This window comes from Balaenoptera acutorostrata, chromosome 3 (genome assembly GCF_949987535.1).
Source record: "Balaenoptera acutorostrata chromosome 3, mBalAcu1.1, whole genome shotgun sequence".
Classification (NCBI taxonomy): Eukaryota; Metazoa; Chordata; class Mammalia; order Artiodactyla; family Balaenopteridae; genus Balaenoptera; species Balaenoptera acutorostrata.
Window position 1 is genome coordinate 73,718,800 of NC_080066.1, and position 19,074 is coordinate 73,737,873.

The window sequence follows — 19,074 nt, forward strand, 5'->3', positions numbered from 1 at the left end:
CAATTACATTTGACTTAAGCGTACAAATATTATTTTTTAAACAGTTTAAATTCTTTAGAAAAGCATATAAAAATCAAATGTTAAACTTCAAAATTAATGTGAAAAAAGTAACACCTGTCCATTGATTTTTAACTGCCCCATCCACATTTACTACTAAAAATGGCTACCTGCCCACCTATAAACACAGAATGTCAAACGAATACAAATTCGTCGTGGTAACAACATTGCAGATGGTCAGTTGCTCACAATCCAGTCAAAGTTTACTTTACAGACTAAAAACTGGAAGTGAGGACTGGTGAAAGCATTCTGGGGAGAAGCTCACTTACTTTCCATTTATTTTAAACATAAAGTTTAAGGCCATTCCAGCCACCATCCAATTGGAAGAAAGTTCCTTCATTCATTAAGCAAATATTTACTGAGTGTCTTATTACACGCTAGGCACTTAATAAATATTTCATACAGGGTTATTACTAAAAAGCAGTAAATGCATTTGACCTTATGATGAACAAATGACTGGTCCTACCTAGAAATTTTAGTCTACTGGGCATACAAGAGTCTTCTTTAGATTTAGGTTGTGAGAGAAATACGATACAAAATAACCCATCATCCTATCAAGGTGATTTCTCACCTTTATCACAAGCTTTATCACAAACTACAGATTTATTACCAATGACAAGGAATCAATAATCAGAACACCATCCTACTAAATGGATCTTCAAAAAAGGTTTTATCTCCAATATCCACCCCAAACTGCAAAACATTTACTTAATCTTACTTTTCTTTTTTTTTTTTAATAAGTTTATTTATTTATTTATTTATTTTTGGCTGCGTTGGGTCTTCGTTGCTGCACGCGGGCTTTCTCTAGTTGCTTGGAGCGGGGGCTACTCTTTGTTGCTGTGCGCGGGCTTCTTATTGCAGTGGCTTCTCGTTGGGGAGCACAGGCTCTTGGCGCATGGGCTTCAGTAGTTGTGGCTCGCGGGCTCTAGACTGCAGGCTCAGTAGTTGTGGCGCACGGACTTAGTTGCTCCACGGCATGTAGGATCTTCCCGGACCAGGGCTCGAACCCGTGTCCCCTGCATTGGCAGGTGGATTCTTAACCACTGCACCACCAGGGAAGTCCCTACACTTACTTTCCTTAGGTAATGTGAGGGCAAGCATGTACTAGAAACTTTAAGAAGCCTTCTCGGACTTCCCTGGTGGTGCAGCAGTTAAGAATCTGCCCACTGAGCCTGCACTCTAGAGCCTGAGAGCCACACCTACTGAAGCCCCTGCGCCTAGACCCCGTGCTCCACAACAAAGAGAAGCCACTGCAATGAGAAACCCACGAGCCGCAACGAAGAGTAGCCCCCGCTCGCGGCAACTAGAGAAAGCCCATGTGCAGCAATGAAGACCCAATGCAGCCAAAAATTAATTAATTAATTTTTTAAAAAAGAGAAGCCTTCTCAATTCTTTGAAGAATTAATCACGGAAAAATTCTCATGCCTACGCTATTAAAATATCTCCAATTTAACTGGTTACTTAACCCAAACACTTGAAGTCTTTGGCTTTCCTTAGTTATTAAAACAGTTGTGTTTAGGGCATCCTTTTAAACAATTTGGGTTTCCCCCCAGTATTTTGCCACTGGTTTAACTCTTTTACCCACAAAAATATGAAATGCCCAAGACTCCAGCTTCTGAAAATAACCTCTGATATGTGCACTTAACAAAAAACCTTGACAGAATGTCCTAGTTTTTATTTAAAACTTTTTCAATTAAAATGAGAATGCCTAGGGACTTTACTGGTGGCACAGTGGTTAAGAATCCACCTGCCAATGCAGGGGACGCGGGTTCAATCCCTGGTCTGGGAGGATCCCACATGCCGCGGAGCAACTAAGCCCGTGTGCCACAACTACTGAGCCTGCGCTCTAGAGCCTACGAGTCACAACTACTGAGCCCACGCGCCACAACTACTGAAGCCCATGCGCCTAGAGCCCGTGCTCCGCAACAAGAGAAGCCCCCGCTCGCTGCAACTAGAGAAAGCCCGCGCACAGCAACGAAGACCCAACGTAGCCAAAAATAAATAAATAAATAAATAAAAATGAGAATGCCTGTAGCAAAATTCGACATAAATCAACTTTTACCTCATCAGAAGATTGCTATTTTCAACATTTACCTTAAACCACAACATGGATTAATCTTCTAACCAGTTAGTTTCCTATCTCTCCCCAACTAGATTAGACTGTAACTTTTTTGAGAGCAAGGGACTGACTACTGGACCCCATGGTCCCAGCTAATACATTTTGTAAACTCTGTAAGTCTCCACACAGACATAAATGTTGCTAGTTTTAAGGCCTTAAGGAATTCTTTAATATTTTAAAGCTATTTTGATCAGAGCAGGTGTCCTTAACTGTTACTATCGTTGTATACAAGTGGGTTCTCAAAGTGTGATCCTGAGGCCCTGAGAGTTTCCAAAACCCCTGCATGGGGTACATGAGCTCAAACTATTTTCATAAATAACACTGATGTTACTTTTATTCTTTACCCTCATTCTCTCACCAGCACACAGTGGAGTTCTCCAGAAGCTACATGATGTGTGGTATCTCAAGAGACTGAATGCAAAAGCAGATATGAAAATCCAGCTGTCTTCTATTAAGCCAGACAACAGAGTTGCAAAAATTAAAATAATTCCAATCTTCTCACCAATTTTTTTGTTTTGAAAGTATAGTTATTTTATACAAACTATTATGTTAACAGGTAATGGATTTATTATTGCTAATTGTAAATGATTTAATAAATATATATTAAAATTTTTTTCTGTTTTAATTCCTTGTACATCAAATATCAATAAATATAAGCTGTACAAACAAAGGCTCTTTGGGTTCTTAATAATTTTAAGAGGGTAAAGGGGTCCTGAAGACAAAAAGCTTGAGAATCACTGTGGTACACAATTATAGAACATATACAATAATATGTACCAAGGGCTTCTCATAGATAAGAAGCTCAAGTTAATTGTGAAGTATAATTACTTCTTACACCTCCTAATCTTGTTGAATACTATATCTCCTTGCAAAGCATAATTCAGCATAAAGCCAGTCCATCCTAGGCCCTATCTAAGGGGCTTTAGATATTTATTGAGAGTCCTCTTTATAAAGATGTTCTGACCTATAATACCACCTATTACTTGAATAGTGTTTGGAGTTTCTCAAAGTTTTCACAAAAATTACCTTGTTCATCCTAACAACAACCTGTGAAGTAAATGTGAAGTATTATTCCCACCCTCCCTTCTTTTTTAACAGATGACATAATGAAACCGATGCTCCAAGGAAACAGAACTACCTTCCAAGGATGTATTGCTACCTAGGAGAGCCTAGGATGTTGGTCTTTTGCAATTTGCTTGGCTGCCTTAAGGCTGTTTCACTGTGGTGTAACTGGAAGCTCCCAAAGAAAACAAGGCAAGGGCATTAATTTTATTGTTCCAGTGCCAAAACAGAGATTTTTCCCTCCCTAATAAGAATGTAATCAGACTCAATACTTGGTCACCGCATTATTCCACACATTGGCTACCCAAAAAGAAAGAAAAAGAAAGAAAGAAATGAAGGAAGAAATTCAAGAGTGCTGGAGAATAAACACCAGAATACATAACCCTCCAAGATGATGAATTCGTCAAGGACTCACAGTTTTAATAATCATTTAATCACTAAAACAACAGGCAGGCAAGAACAAGATCAAGCTCAATACAAAAACATGAGACTATATCAATGAATGGGTGCCAAGAAAAAGTGGAAGGCCCACATGAAATGGGTTCAACTCATAGAACATGAGCAGAAGCAAAAAACCCACATAAAGTTGCAAAACTAGCTTTATTGGTTCTACAAATCCACGCACATGACTAAAATCACCCTCCCAAAGCAATGTCAGAGACAAACTTCGTTGCAAGATGCAAAGATGACATCCTAGCCCTTGGATAGAAATCACCCCTCCCTTAGGACTACACATACTAGTTTGTTCTTTTTTATCAGCACAAGCCTCTTAGTTATGCTCCAATTTAACTTAAGTTCCTCAAGAGATGCTCAATTTTCTGCATCTCTTTTCCACACTCAAGTGGACGCCCTGACTGACAAAGGCAAGACTGACTCACAACAGGATATCTGCCACTTGCATAAACTCTTTTCCTTTTTTTAGATGCATGTGACCAATGAGGCCATTTTAAAACTTGATGTGATTTTACCTAGAAACAGCCAGAAGTGTGCTGTCTGCTTTGTATCTATCCCTGTAGTTTACCACAGATGAGCAGAAGTAGTTTCATCATTCCTCATGAGGTATGCTTTTCCTAGTGTTTACTTTGGTCTTTTTTTTTTTTTTTTTTCAATCCCTGGGGCAGGGGTTACAGTTACAGCACCACAGCTCTAGCTACAATTATAGATAATGCAACACCAACTAATTTGTAAAGCAATTTAACACACCTTATTTGTTGTTTCATACTCAACATTCACTGTAGAAGAAACATTCGTAGGTAAGTTTCTACACCCTCATAAAAGAACTGCAATACTGCACTGTAAAACCAATTAACCGGTTAATCTTTATGGGCTTCATGCAGAAAAAGACAATCTGACTTTACAAAGGCAAGCAAAGCATCAAACCTCTGAGAGCTCAAGGAAACCGCAGTTATTTCCATTCCTTATCCCAGGGTACATTTTTCTTTGTGGCCTTACCTGTGTTTTTCTCCAAGGACATAATCACCATTTAAGAAGTAACCTGTCAAAAGTGTCAAGGCATTCTCTGAACTATCCTCCCAGCTCCGGCCCACAATGAGAAATGTCACACAGCTAAATCGTACCATTGCTGTTTTCTTCCCTTTATTTCTTCAAATGAACTTAAGATTTTTGAAATGCACAATTCAAATTTTACACTACAACCCAAGCTACCACTGATCATCTCAAAGCTGATAAACAAAGACTCTATCGGCGGCACCAGGGCCCTACCAGGAAGTAATCAAAGCAGTGTGGCCAGTGCGATCTTAAGTCGCTAGAGCAGACAATAAGAGGGCACTGGGGCTTCCGAGGGGCCCGGCAGAAGGAGATAAGATGCTTAAGCAATGCAAAAGCATTACATAAACCTAATAACTGTCCTACAACACATGGACTCGGAAATCCCAAAGCAATTTCAAACAAACAAAAATATCTGAAAGGCAACGCGAGCCGCCCCTCCAAAACAGCTGCTCAATTAGCCTTCTGAGCTTTTTCAGCCCGCAGCCTGTTTTCAAACTTCACCTTCCCGGGCTGATGAAAGACTCCGACCTCGGCCGCCCGAGTTCTAAGCACCTCTCGAGGTCCCGGCTCCCGCTCGCCCGGCGTGGATCTGGTCGCCGGAGCATGGGGGGAAGCGAAAGGAAGCGGGTCCGGGGCAGGTAGCGAAGGGCCCCAGCGCGCCCCGCAGCCGAGACAAAGCTGCGCCCCTGAGCGGCGCTTTTCCCGTCCGGTCTAGGAGGGGACGCAACTCGGGCCCCGCCACACGTGCGGCCGCCTTGTGGGGGCCGGACACCCACCCCCCGCGGCCCCCGACCCGGCGACACAGGCCAGCACAACCCCCGGGCACTGCAGGGCGGCGCGGGGGCGCGAGCCGCAGGCCAGGGTCCCCGCTCGCCGCCGTCCCCACGAGCTCGTGGCCCCCGCGGTCTCTATCCCTCGCGGGCCTCTCCTTCGCCGGACGGACCGTCGGGCCGCGGAAAACAAAGGAGCCGCCGCCGCCGCTCCGCCCGCCTCGCCGCGTACCCTCCCCAGCCGCCGGGCCCGGCTTGCCCGCACCGCTCCCCGAGTCCGCGCGCCGACTGCCCGCGGCCCCTAGACGGCAGGCCCGGCAGAGCCGGGGCCTCGGGTGCGCTGCAGGGCCGCCTGGGGCCGCACTCACCGCTGCAGCACCAGGACGACGGGGAGCCGTTGGGGAACTTGGCTGAGTCCGGGGCGATGCAGACGCTGGAGCTCAGGTGCGGACACTCCATGGCCACGAGGAGGGCGGCGAGGAGGACTGAGGCTCCGAGACCAGGCGAGGGGGGGGAGGGGCGGAGGAGGGACTCCGAAGGCTCTGCCTGGGGTCGTTCCTCGCCGGGCGCTCGGCCGACGGCGGCTGCGTCCCGAGCCCTTGCGTCAAAGAAAGCAAAAGCTTCCGGGCGCCGGGTTTTCCCGCCCGCCGTCTCCCGAAGCCCGGCTCCGGAAAACGTGGTGCTCCGGCATCCGGGTTCTGCCGCCACCCCTCGGCTGGGGGCTTCCGTCTTCCCAGGCCGGCCCCTCCCCTCCCCTGGGCAGGCCCCGCCTACAGGCCCGGCCCCGCCCCCGTACTCTCCCGCGGGGTGAGGTCCCCGCGCTCGCAGGCTGGTGGCCCAGAGTCGGACTGCGCTCGGAAGTGACTGTCCCAACTCCGCTCCCCCGGGCAGCCGCGGTTTCCCCCGGCCCCGGGTAGGGTGGAGCGCCAAGCCAGGGCACGCCGGGCCGGTCCGCTGCTTTTACCCCGGCCCGGTGAGCGCTCGCAGTCAGAGAAGACTGACCCTGCGTAGTGTGTAGTGGCCTGACTACACTGCGGTAGAAAATCTGGCCACACAAGAAAGTGTGAAGAAGAAAATAAAAACCACCCGGGCAGACAGACAGCCCCCATTTTACACACGAATGCACAAGCTCAGAGAGGTTAAGGGCCTGGCCCCCGGTGGCCCAGCGGGCTGCATAGGTCCCAGAGCACTACTGGTTTAGTGGTCTGCTCCCTGCGGCAGCTACGATAGTGACCGGGTTCTAGGTTCTGAACACGTGGCCTTTTCCAGCCACCTGGGTGCTGAATGCGGGGGCGATCGTGAACCTGGGTTCAAACCCCGTCACTGTGACTCACCATCTGCATTACCTCGAGCACGTGGTCGGACATTCATACCTCACCCTCCGGTGTAAGTTTAAATGAGGTAACTGTAACCTGGGTGTGCTGAGGGGAGCGGTCCCGGTTACCAGGTGGTAAAAAGGGAAGGGATCTAACATTTGTTAAACACCTGCTGCTGTCTCCTAGCCAGGCACTTAACATACAGTACCTCATTTAAACCTCGCACCACACCGCCAGCTGCTGTAACCATCCTCTTTTTTACCGCAGGGGAAACCGAGTCTGTAATTGGTTAATCCGTGCCGGGATTGGATCCCCGCCTCTCTGACCCCTTCGTAGAAAAGAGGATAGGACAAGCCTCCAGCGGCCGCTAGGGCAAGCGTTACACCCTAGCGAGCCTGCTATCTCTCCGGGGCACGGCCTTGAGGACGTCCCGGGCTATTATGAACATTGCCTCAAAGTTGGGGCTCCTTGTAAAACCCGGCGAAGGAGCAACAGGGCCAGGAGGCGAGCAGGGGGAGGCGGAGGCTGATGTGGCAATCCTGCGGGCTGGGCGAGAGGAGGAAGGAAGGTCAGGAAATGATTAACCGGGCCGGGCGGGGTAGTGGTTAGAGCATGGCACCTCCCCGCAGTGCAGTCCTGGAGCAGTCCAGGGATGCCCTCTCAGTCACTTAGGACGCCTCGCCATCCTCCCCACCACCCGCCACCTCTCGGTTTCGGCCGCGCACTCCTCTGCCTAACGGTGTCCACTCACCTGCGGCCTCTCTGCCGACACTTTCCTCCCCCCCCCGCCCCCCCCCCGCCAACTTCCGGAGCATTTCCAGTTCCTCTGTCAACGCTCTTTGATTGCTCCCCAAGTTTTACTTGACTGCTTTAGAGCAAGCCATCTTGAGGTTTTATGGCAGTGATGAGTTGTGGAAAGTGCAGCTGCTCAAATCCCTAGCTCTGCTGCCTACTTGATGACCAGCTTTAGCAAGTGTCTCTAGTCCTCCCAAGACTTTTTTATCCGTAAAACTGGGAAAATAATACTTATCTCTCAAGGAAGATGTGAGAATTGCCACCCCGTAGTAGATAGTCAATAATTTATAGCTTTTTTCTTTTTTCTTTTTAATGACAGCAGGTGAGAGAATAATTCCTAGGAAGGGGGAGGATAAACAATAAATGTGACCTCTGCCCAGGCTGTCCCAACCCTCTCCTCCTATCAACCGATTCTTTTTCAAGGCCTGGCTGTATCAACCTCTGTTTCCTTCCGGAAACCTACCCCCCATTTACGATCCATGCCCCCTCATTTAGCCATGAAACATGCCCCGAACTCACGCCGGTCTTTTATGCTAGCATGTAACGGTTCCTTTTTCACCTTCGCAAAGACTCAGTTTCCTTATCGTCTAGACCTCAGCTTAAACATCACTTCCTCAGGGAGGCCTTTCCTGACCCTGCCCCAACTCCAGGTTACCTCCAGGTGTGTGATGCCCTTGTCTGCCCCCATATTCTGCCTTTTTAAAACACTCTTCAGGCACGTAATTATTTGTTTAATGTCTGTCTTCCCCTTGGAGGTCCATAAGGGTAGCAAAAAAGTCTGTCTGGTTTCCTGCTTTATTCCTAACATAACATGTGGAACATGGAGGGCATCCAATAAATGTGTTCAATCATGACTGAGTGCGTGATCGATTAGCAATGTCTACCATGGGCAGGCGGTTAGGAAGTGGCCCAATACATGCCAGGTAGTCACCCCCTTCCCCCCCACTTGATCTGTAAATTTCCCTTCAGCTCTGAGTTTATGATTTTAACGGCATCAGGAATGTGAAAACACCTTGTGAGGTGTAATCTGCCGGCGGGGGGGGGGGGGGAGAAAGGAAAAATTGTTTTTATTAGAGTCTTCTCTCCCTAACTAGAATAAAAACCCCTCCGAGCAGGGGCCCTAACTTAGTCCCCCCTGACTGGTATAGACCGCAGAGGGCAAACTATGACTATCAGGCAGTTCAGAGAAGCTGGGCAAAATCAGAAGTCCCTCCTGGGACTTTTGCTAGGTTTACCTAAAACTTTCCTGTGTCTCTGAAAGTTTTCATAACTAAAAAATTTTTTTTTCTTTGGGAAAAAAAACCTCGTGGTGAGTAAATGTGTCAAACGGGGGAAGACCACGGGGCACACTGGGAAATCTGCTTTTTTAGTCCCTCGTTTCTTCGGCTACGTTTATTACTACGTTTTCTTTTTGGTTCTTGGCCCACATCCCTTTGGCGCTGAGGAGCTCTGACTTACACAAGGGTGAGCCCTGGTGGTGCTGAGCCAGCCTCCAGCACGGGTGCCGGGTGCCGGGAACGCGCCGCCTCCGAGAGTCCCCGCCCAGCCCTCGGGAGTGCCAGGGGGTAGGGATGGGGGAGGAGGGCGGCTCTTGCCAGCAGAGGAGGGCGAGTTTTAAAAGTTTGCATTTTTTCAGAGGAGAGAAATGCACAACTTCAACCACACTATCAAGTGTTTTTCTTCTAAAGGGTATATCTATATAAAGGGAGGAGGGAGGGTTGAGCCAGGAGCCGGGGGTGGCGAAGTGGGTGGTTATAGGTTGCGGAGGGAACCATGGTCAGGACCGGTCTCAAGGTTGTTATGACCGTCCCCTAACTTTTAGACTTGAGACTTCTGGCAGAATTGGTGGTCCCGAAGCAAGGATTGCAAGCTGACCAGGCCCAGGGGAAGAAGCCTTATTGGAAGCATCGAGAGAGCTAGGTTAATTATTTACCTTAGCGATTTTTCTAGGAGCAAAACCTGCTTGGAAAACTCAAGAGGAGACTTGGTGAGTATTCGGCAGGAGCAGCCGCTCAGGGACTCTTTTATCACCTTGTTTAATTTTCCAAGAGGCACTTATCTGATACTTCCTTGCTTGTTTACTTGTTTATCTATTGTCAGTCTCCTCCATGAGAACAGAGACCTTGCTAGTCCTGTTCATTGCCTGATTTCCAGCTTCTGGAATTCAGCCTGGTGCATGGCAGGTCCTCAGGAACTATTTGTTGAATGATTAAATGAATGATGGGGCTGGGTGTGGGCTTCAGCCAGCCAGCCCTCACTGGCTGTCATTCTCCCAGTTCTTTTCATTCACCCCTTTTGCGTTATCTCCCTGCCCCAAATTCTCCAGTGGTTCCCTATGTGTGGCAAGATAAAATTGGAAACCCACTGCCATCACAGTCACCTGTCCCTTCTCTTTTGTTAAAGCTTTAAAAAAAAAAAACAAAACTGTTCTAGCAATATCTAAAATAGCTCCCTCATTATAGAAAATGTGCTTCCTCACACCTGTGTCCTCCCCCTCCATTCCCTTTTACCTGCCCAGCTGTAACTCCTCCCCCATGAAGCATACAGCCTCCTTAGGGAAGCCCTCCCTCACTCACCCAAGCAGACTTCTAAGCCCTCCCCTCACACCATCACTCTTTCTGTTCCTGCATCTTGTCACATGGTGCTGGGCTTGTCTGTTTACATTTCAGTCTCCTTTGGGAGCAGATGCTTTTCTTTTCAATTGTGGATCCTAGGCAATGAGTTCAGCAGTTGAAGATATTGGGAAAAGATTATATTTATTGATTAAATGTTGTTGGAAGTGCCCCTTTCAAGAGCAATTACATCAATCATTATGTGTAATGTTCCCCTAGGTATTCACAGAAAGGACCTCAACTCTGCAAGAACAGAAATTTACATTAAGTGGGTCCCAGCTGGGTGCAAGATACTATATCAAGTGGTTTTCATTTCTTCTTTAATCCCCACAACAAATTTTAGTTGGAGGTATTATCATTTCCTTTTTACTGATGAAAGAACTAAAGCTCAAAGAAGGTATAAATAATTGCATAAATTTACACAATTAGTAATTGCTCTTTTATCAAAGGTGGCTTTCACCCCTCACACACATGGCCAGCTAAATAATTTTGCCATATTTTATGGGGGTAGCTGAAGTTCCTAACAAGGAAGAAGACTCTTAAGGACCACAGGACACAGAAGAGCCTTTTAAGTAACTAAAGAAAGGATCATTTATGTTCAGTACCATTGTAACAATCATTGTATCATCAACATCTTAATTTGTATTGCTTTCTTCTATTGCTTTTAATGCTTTCTTCTTTATCATTGAAATGTGAACTTCACAGCACTTTTATGAAGGAGATGAGAAGGTTTTCTTGTTTAAAGACCCACTTTGCAGCTAAAGCACTGACCAATTAAGCAAAACCAAATGGCTCTAGCACCAAACAACTCTTTGACGAGTCAAGGAGTCACTTTTCTCTCTGGGCCCCAGTCTCCCATTTGTAAAATCAGGGAGTTGAATCTGGATGATCCCCAAGGGCCGTTCTAGAGTGAACATCCATTTATCCTGTGATAGCTCAGGGCCACCCAGTGACGCTGGCAGAGGCAAGACCGTCCTTGTTGTATCCCGCAGCAGAGACTGCTAACTGTTCACCCCAAATCTGTTTTCTTTTCCTCCTGGTTTCAGAAAAGAAAGTTCTCAGCTCCCTTTATAGCTGGGTGCAGTCATTTTTAGTCAATAGAGTGAGCAGAAATCACAAGGATCAGCCTTGGCTGGCACTGTGGACAGCTGCCCATGACAAAAATACTTCAGTGTCTAGTTCTGTTTATCAACACGTGGGGGAAATATATTAGGTCAGAAAGAAATGTTGGGTCTTCTAGGCTTCCAGTCTGCTCTTTCTTTCTGTGCTTCCTCTACAACCATTTGTTCATTTACCCAACAAATTACAGGGACTTAGAGCTCTGCACTACATGGGGGCCTCCTCTGTTGACATCTCTTTGCCACTGTCAAGATGGAAAGTGTAATATCACTCCTTTCCCCTTTGTTCATTGACTGACTGGACATCAGAGCCTCTGAATTTCAAAGTGCTGTCTAGACATGGAGTCTTAAGCCTTTAAATTGTGAAAATGACTTCACACAAAAATGGCCTGGCTTGGTGCTTGGTATACAGTAGACACTCAATAAATGTCCATTTCCTTGAGACCTTGTCAAATAGGAGGGTTGATGTGGGGGATGAAGGATGATGGCCTGAAATCATTGATTCTAGGATAGCTGGCCAGAAGGGCAGATTTTTATCCTTTTTAAAGGCATCCAGGCCAGATTGCTCATTCAACAAATATTACTGATGCCCAAGGCTCATGGGATATAAAAGTGAAACAACACGAAGTCTCATCCTCAAAGGGATGAGGAAGGGAGCAAGAGAAACAGACCGGCAGAGAGGCAATTGCAACCCAGTGTGATAAGTGTTATGAAGGGAAGTACAGGATGTTGCTTAGCCACAAACAAGGGGCAACTAACCCAGGCTGGTGGGTGAGGGTGGGGGAAGCATCAGGCAAGACTTCCTGGAGGAAGTGACATATGATCTGAGACTTGAATGGTATATAGAAGTTAACCAAGTACCTGTTACAGTGGAGGATTACTGGACTGAATGTCAATATTATGACACAGTATGAGTGTGTTTCATGTTTAGTAATTGCAATCATTGTTGCTTTTGTTGTGGTCATCCATTTACAATGCTTGGTGTCAGTTTATTTATCTCTTGGAAAAATAAAATACAGTGTGTGTGTGTGAAAAAAAAAAAAAAGTTAATGCAAAGTGTATCTGGGAACCAGCGCTGGTTTGCACATTATTTCCTACAGGTCTTCGTCAAGATGTAGTTTAAGTTTTTGTAATCTTTTTTTTACCCCTATGTTATGTTTGTTCTGGTTAAATTTATTGAAATATAAACAAAAATTTTAAAAAATTAAAAAATTTAAAAAATGAAGTTAACCAGGTAGAGTGGGGGAGGGGGTCATAGCATCCCAGGCAGAGGGAACTGTACCTGCAAATGCTCAGAGACTCAGAGAGGGTCTGAGACTGCCAGTCTGGCTGGAGAGTCATGTGCAAGGAGGTAGAAAGCTAAAAGGTGAGGCTGGCAAGGAGGGCAGAAAGACATTAAAGGGCAGCTGATTCTCTGGAGCAGAGAACTGCCATCATAGAGAAATCTGGGTTCCCAGGACTCGGGACTCTTTCAGGGTTGCACTTTGCCAGGTCCTGGGAGAGGGGATAAGGGTGCAAAGATGCAGAAAGATGAGAGATAAGACAGAGGAAAGAAAGGTACCACTAACAATTATTAACATCTATAAGATGTTCGACTGCATTAGTCATCTGGGAAATGCAAATGAAAACCACAGCACACACCTAGGTGGAACCAAATAGGAGAGGGACTTCCCTGGTGGTCCAGTGGTTAAGACTCCATGCTCCCAATGCAGGGGGCTGGGTTTGATCCCTGGTTGGGGAACTAGATCCTGCATGCCACAACTAAGAGCCCACAGGCTGCAACGAAGATCCCGCCGGCCGCAACTAAAACCCAGTGCAGCCAAATAAATAAATAAATATTTTTTAAAAAAAGAAGAACCAAATAGGAGAGATTCGAATGCAGATGTGACTGCCCCACACCATAATCATGACCAGACCTCTGAGACAGTGTCCATGAGGAGCTTGCAAACCACTGAGAGGGAGAGGCTCATACACTTTAAGAAGTAGGATTTTGGTGGGGAAAAGAATCCTAGGCTTAGAGAACCTACATCTCTGCCTTCCCCCCTCCTCCTAACCTAACCTAACCTGACAATTCAGCTATCAGGAATATCCAGCTAACCAGAAAATGAATTTCTCACACAACCAGAACATAAATTTTCATAGTCCCAGACCCTTCCATGAGGTGTCTGATGCACTGTAAAGAAGCAAGTCTTTGGGTCCAATCCGGCTGGGGTCCTGCTTCTGCCACTGGCCTGCTGTGTGACCTTGGGCCAGCAGCCTGACCTCTCTGGAGCCTGTGTCTATGAAATAGGAATAATAATAGCTGCTTCCAGGGCTTCCCTGGGGGCGCAGTGGTTGAGAGTCTGCCTGCCAACGCAGGGGACACAGGTTCGAGCCCTGGTCTGGGAAGATCCCACGTGCCGCGGAGCAGCTGGGCCCGTGAACCACAACTACTGAGCCTGCGCGTCTGGAGCCTGTGCTCCGCAACAAGAGACGCCCGCGCACTGCGATGAAGAGTGGCCCCCACTTGCCACAACTAGAGAAAGCCCTCGCATAGAAACGAAGACCCAACACAGCCATAAATAAATAAATAAACAAATACTTTAATAATAGCTGCTTCCAAAATGGAGATTCCCCTGCTCTGTCTCCCTTAGCCAAATACTTAATGTTTGGAAAGGGAGAACAGGGATCCACATGTCATGATCAGAGCCATTTTCTGAAGTTGCCAACACCCATAATTTACGCATTTATGTAATCACACCAAAGGTTATAAGCATATTTTATAATTCCATCATCTAGAAAGCTCTGCTGTGGTTGACCCAGTTATAAACTGGCAGCAGCAGGAGAAAAAAGGTATTTCACATTATTACCATCTGAAGAACAATAGTGGAAAAGTAAGGAAAGGGCTTTAGAGCCCTTTTGGCCTTTCTCAGTTTCCTGTGGAGCGGCTGGTGCTTTCAGGCTGGAAATGGAGCTCAGAATCAGCAAGGTTTCGTGGAAGATTACCCTGAGAGCCCTTAGGGCAGAATGATGAGAGAACTGGAAGGGCCAGAAGTTTCACAGAGGAGGAAACTGGTCCTAGAGAGGTGACACATTTGTCCAGCAACACAGAGTCCTCTGGGCAGCTCCTGACATCAGCGTGCTCGTCGCTTGCCAGAGCCTGTGCAAAGCCAAGCTGCAAAAGGATTTTTTCATGCTTCTCGTTCGGCCCTTCCTGTGTGCAGGATGCCTGAGCTGGTTCTCCTGGAGAAAGATGGCTACAGAGGCAGGCTTGCCTCCCCCATTCCCCTCGAATGGGTCCTAGATTGTCACCTTCTGCGTGCACCGCTGATTCTGCCTGTGGTCATCCACAGTGGGTAGTTCTATGGTTGACATCCTGATTTTTTTTTTTTAAAGCACTTTTTTGAGTTGTGAGCTAAACTAGCTGCTTTTTTATTTTTATTTTTTAATTTATTTTTGGCTGCACTGGGTCTTCATTGCTGTGCTTGGGCTTTTTCTAGTTGTGGCAAGCGGGGGCTACTCTTCGTTAATTTTGTAGAAAATGCATCCTGATTTTTTTTAATCTTTTATTTTATATTGGAGTATAGTTGATTTACAACGTTGTGTTAGTTTCAGGTGTACAGCACAGTGATTCAGTTATACATACAAAGGTATCTATTCTTTTTCAAATTCTTTTCCCATTTTGGTTATTACTGCATCCTGATTTTTTTTAAATTAATTAATTATTTTTTGGCTGCGTAGGGTCTTTGTTGCCGCGCGAGCAGGCTTTCTCTATTTGCGGCGAGTGGGGGCTACTCTTCATCACAGTGCGCGGGCCTCTCAATGCGGTGGCTTCTCTTGTTGCGGAGCACGGGCTCTAGGCACGCAGGCTTCAGTAACTGTGGCCCGTGGGCTCTAGAGTGCAGGCTCAGTAGTTGTGGCGCATGGGCTCAGTTGCTCCGCGGCATGTGGGATCTTCCCGGACCAGGGCTCCAACCCGTATCCCCTGCACTGGCAGGCGGGTTGTTAACCACTGCGCCACCAGGGAAGCCCAACGTCCTGATATTAACTTGGCTATAGTCATTTAGCACTTTTTCTTATAACTGAATCAAAAAAATAATTCTGGTGAATTGAATGGCCTGGCAACTGGTTTCTGGATTTCATTGAGTTTTTACAGCACTTGAAAGACAAATTCATCTGTACTTCCTTAAAAAAGATTTTCAAAGTCAGAAATTAGCCTAAATTTGTAAGGGGCGAGGGCACTTATTCTGCTTTGGCTGAGCTGAAAAGACTTCTTCACCGTGTCTCAGAATACATTTCCTTTCCATTTCCCCTGCCCATGCCCGCCATCTCCTCCTACCCCAGGACCCTCAGTGTTTCCTACTGGACCACACCTTCCCCGACAGCCAAAAAAAAATCAGGACACTCCCTTCCCTGAACCCCGCCCATAGGCCTTGAAGGGGCCTTGCGCTCAGCCTATGCTAAGACTGGGAGCTCGCACGGCTGGAACCAGTTCTCTTCGTGTCCCCGCTGACTGGCCAGCCTGGCAGTGGGTGTTGGCCAAAGAAGGGAGGAACCACACAAAGGCCACACCCCCACCTCCCACTGCCAGATCTCACTGCAAACTTGCATCATCACTTCCTGCCTGTGCTCTATTAGAAGCTGTCAGCAGCTGCCCAATGCTCCCAGAAGCAAGCCTAGACCCTTCCGTGGCATCAAGTTTCCCCTAATTTGGTCCTGACTGACCTGCCAGCCTTGCTTCTCCACCTACTACATGGGCCTGACTGCTGAGCAGATTCTCAGGGCTCTCGCCCTGGCTTCTCGCTCAAGCTCTTTGTTCGGCCTCTTTCACTCCAGCCTGTGGAAGCCCTCCAACCCACGAGGCGCAACACAAAGCCCATGTTTAGAAAAATTCTGCCCAGCACCCATCTCATTCATATTTTCTCTCTCTCTCCCACTCCCTCCTTCTCCTCTTCCTCTCTTCTTTCCTCCTCTCTCTCTCTCCCTCTCACACACACACACACAGCATGGATTAATCTCCCTCCTTTATCCACGTTCCCATGGGGCTCTGCTTGTCCTTAGAGACAGCACTTATTGCAATCTGCTTTGGAACAGAATGCCTCACATTTATACTACCTCCCAGTTAGAAACTGTCTCCCTGGAATGCAAGAGCTACCCATCCTCATTCATCTGGATATTTATCATAGTACTGGCCCCAGGGTTTTACACATAGTAGGTTCTCAACAAATGTTTGGCCTTTGAAGACAGTGACTTGATGGACAGAGACTTGGCTTTGGCAATGGACAGAACTGAGTTCGAGTGCCCCTCCACCTCTTAATAACTGTGTGATCTTGGATAAGCAGTGTACTCTCTCTGAACTGCTTAGGTCCAAAACCTGTAAAATGGGGGTTACCATAGTGCCTACCCCATAGAGTGGTAAAGAATGGTTGAGATAATATGTGCAGAACATGTAACTCTTGCCATTCATAAAGTAGGTTCCTATAAACATGGGTCACCAACTTTATCCTATACACATTGTTGAAGCTCTTACTTTTGCCTTGGATGCCCTAGAGTGGATATCTGGGGAGACGCCTACTAGAATATTCCCATTGGAAGACAAAAATGACCTCCTTGCAACCTGGGCCTGGTTGCAAGGAGGTCAGAGGGGTTGGCAAAGACTGAAAGGATTCTGAGGAAAGAGTGGGGGGGAGGGGTGGCAAAAGGGGGCAGCCCCAGGCCCTGTAGGAGGTGGGCCACACCCTTCCCAACTAATAAAGTCAGACACTTCCCAGGAAATCAGCTCCTCCAACCTCATTTATGCTAAATTAGCATCTACTAGAGAACTTCCCCAAAGCCATCCCCACACTTTAATGGGAACCTGAGTAATCAGAAATAGGAAAAGCAGCAGGAGCATGGAGAAAGGGCATTTCCAAAGGAACTTGGCCAGTGTGTCTCTGGCACTGAGGGTGGGGGGGACAGAGGCCTAGGAGGGCAGGCCTCTAGAGGACCAGGGTGCCCCGCCTGTCACAGAGACACTCACACTTGCCGAACAGCCTTCTGATGGTACCTTGGTTTCCAGGGGCAGCCATCCTGGAAACAGGTGAAGGGGACAGGATTTAGAGTGGGGTGGAGAAGGGTGGGATGGGAACAGCAATGTCCTCCACGTGGCACCTGTGGTTCTCGGTACACATTACTAAATGGGAGTTTTGATACGTTTCAGCCTCCTGAGACTTTGGGCAGGGCCATCAGCTCTTCTCAGGGCTGAGTTCCCTTGAATAAGCTGATCTACTACTTCCTTCTGTGCACCAGCAGCCTGTCCAAAACTGAGTTCCCTGTGATAGGACAGTGTTGTGTGTCTGTGGGTGAGGGTGGTACTAGTCTGCACAGTTGTTGTGGTGGGAAGATTTGAATGCCAGGTGGCAGTCTTTCCCTTGGAGACAGAATCCTGGATTAGGATCTTGGCACTTGAATGACTTTTGGAGATCCCGTAGTCCAGTCACCCTATTACCGATGAGGAAACTGACACCTAGAGAGGCCAAACCAGTTCACAATGTATACACATATCAAATCACCACCATGGACACTTTAAATGTCTTATATATTTGTCAATTATACCTTAATAAAGCTGAAAAAATAAACTAAAATTAAAATTAATAAAAAAGAAGCCAAGCCAGGAAGAGAACCAGGTCTCCTCATCCCCAGCCCAGGGTTTCTATCCTGTTTCTCTATGATAGCCCCATAAAGACGTTTTGGTGTGGTGTGAAACAGGCATCACCACATGGTTGAAAATGATAAATCTGGATTTTTTTTTATAAATATGGATTTGACTAGAACATGTGAATCTTATGTGTTCTAATCTTAAATTAGAGCCCTTACTCCTTGCCTGCCTTCTTGTAGCTTCTTGTTCCCATGGGGAACTCATGTAAATGGCTTCTAGATTCACACTCTGATAGACTCTTGGGGTGGAGTTGGGGAAAGTCCAAGGCATGAGAATTCGGTCTTGCTCTTCTGAGTGCTGGGTGGTAGGCAGGCAGGCAGGCAGGCATTCTCTCTTCCCTTCCCTAAAAGATCTCCATCCTCTTTAAGTCCAAAAGAGGCTGGTATGCAAGGAGACACCCCTGGGAGGTAGCACGTGGCCCCTCTCCCGGGGAAAGGAACAGACTGAGTGAAAAACAGATAGTAACTCACATGAGTTCAAAAAAAGCACAAGTAGATCAATGGAACAGGATAGAAAGCCCAGAGGTAAAGCCACACACCTATGGTCACCTAATCTATGACAAAGGAGGCAAGAATATACAATGGAGAAAAGACAGTCTCTTCAATAAGTGGTGCTGGGAAAACTGGACAGCTACATGTAAAAGAATGAAATCAGAACACTCCCTAACACCATACACAAAAATAAACTCAAAATGGATTAAAGACCTAAATGTAAGGCTGGATGCTATAAAACTCTTAGAGGAAAACATAGGCAGAACATTCTTTAACATAAATCGCAGCAAGATCTTTTTTGACCCACCTCCTAGAGCAATGAAAATAAAAGCAAAAATAAACAAATGGGACCTAATTAAACTTAAACGCTTTTGCACAGCAAAGGAAACCATAAACAAAACAAAAAGACAATCCTCAGAATCAGAGAAATTATTTGCAGATGAGCAACCGACAAGGGATTAATCTCCAAAATATACAAACAGCTCATGCAGCTCAATATCAAAAAACAAACAACCCAATCAAAAAATGAGCAGATGACCTAAATAGACA

At 46.7% G+C, this 19,074-nt stretch overlaps 1 protein-coding gene across 5 annotated transcripts in view; it reads right to left on the reverse strand.

Annotated features, from left to right (window-relative positions):
• The window catches only part of USP3 (ubiquitin specific peptidase 3), a 228,129-nt gene that overhangs the window by 93,001 nt on the left and 116,054 nt on the right, over positions 1 to 19,074 (reverse strand). For 2 of the 5 annotated variants that reach the window (XM_028166962.2, XM_057543777.1), the window contains exon 1: positions 5,249 to 5,361. The exons of 2 other annotated variants lie outside the window; for them this stretch is intronic. Coding sequence is in view for 1 of the 3 variants with exons in the window: in XM_057543775.1 (XP_057399758.1) it covers positions 5,886 to 5,976 (91 nt within the window). In the remaining 2 variants the exon portion in view is untranslated. Of the gene's footprint in view, positions 1 to 5,248; positions 5,362 to 5,885; positions 6,212 to 19,074 lie in introns of those variants that run through there. One more of the 5 variants, XM_057543775.1, reaches the window with a different exon arrangement.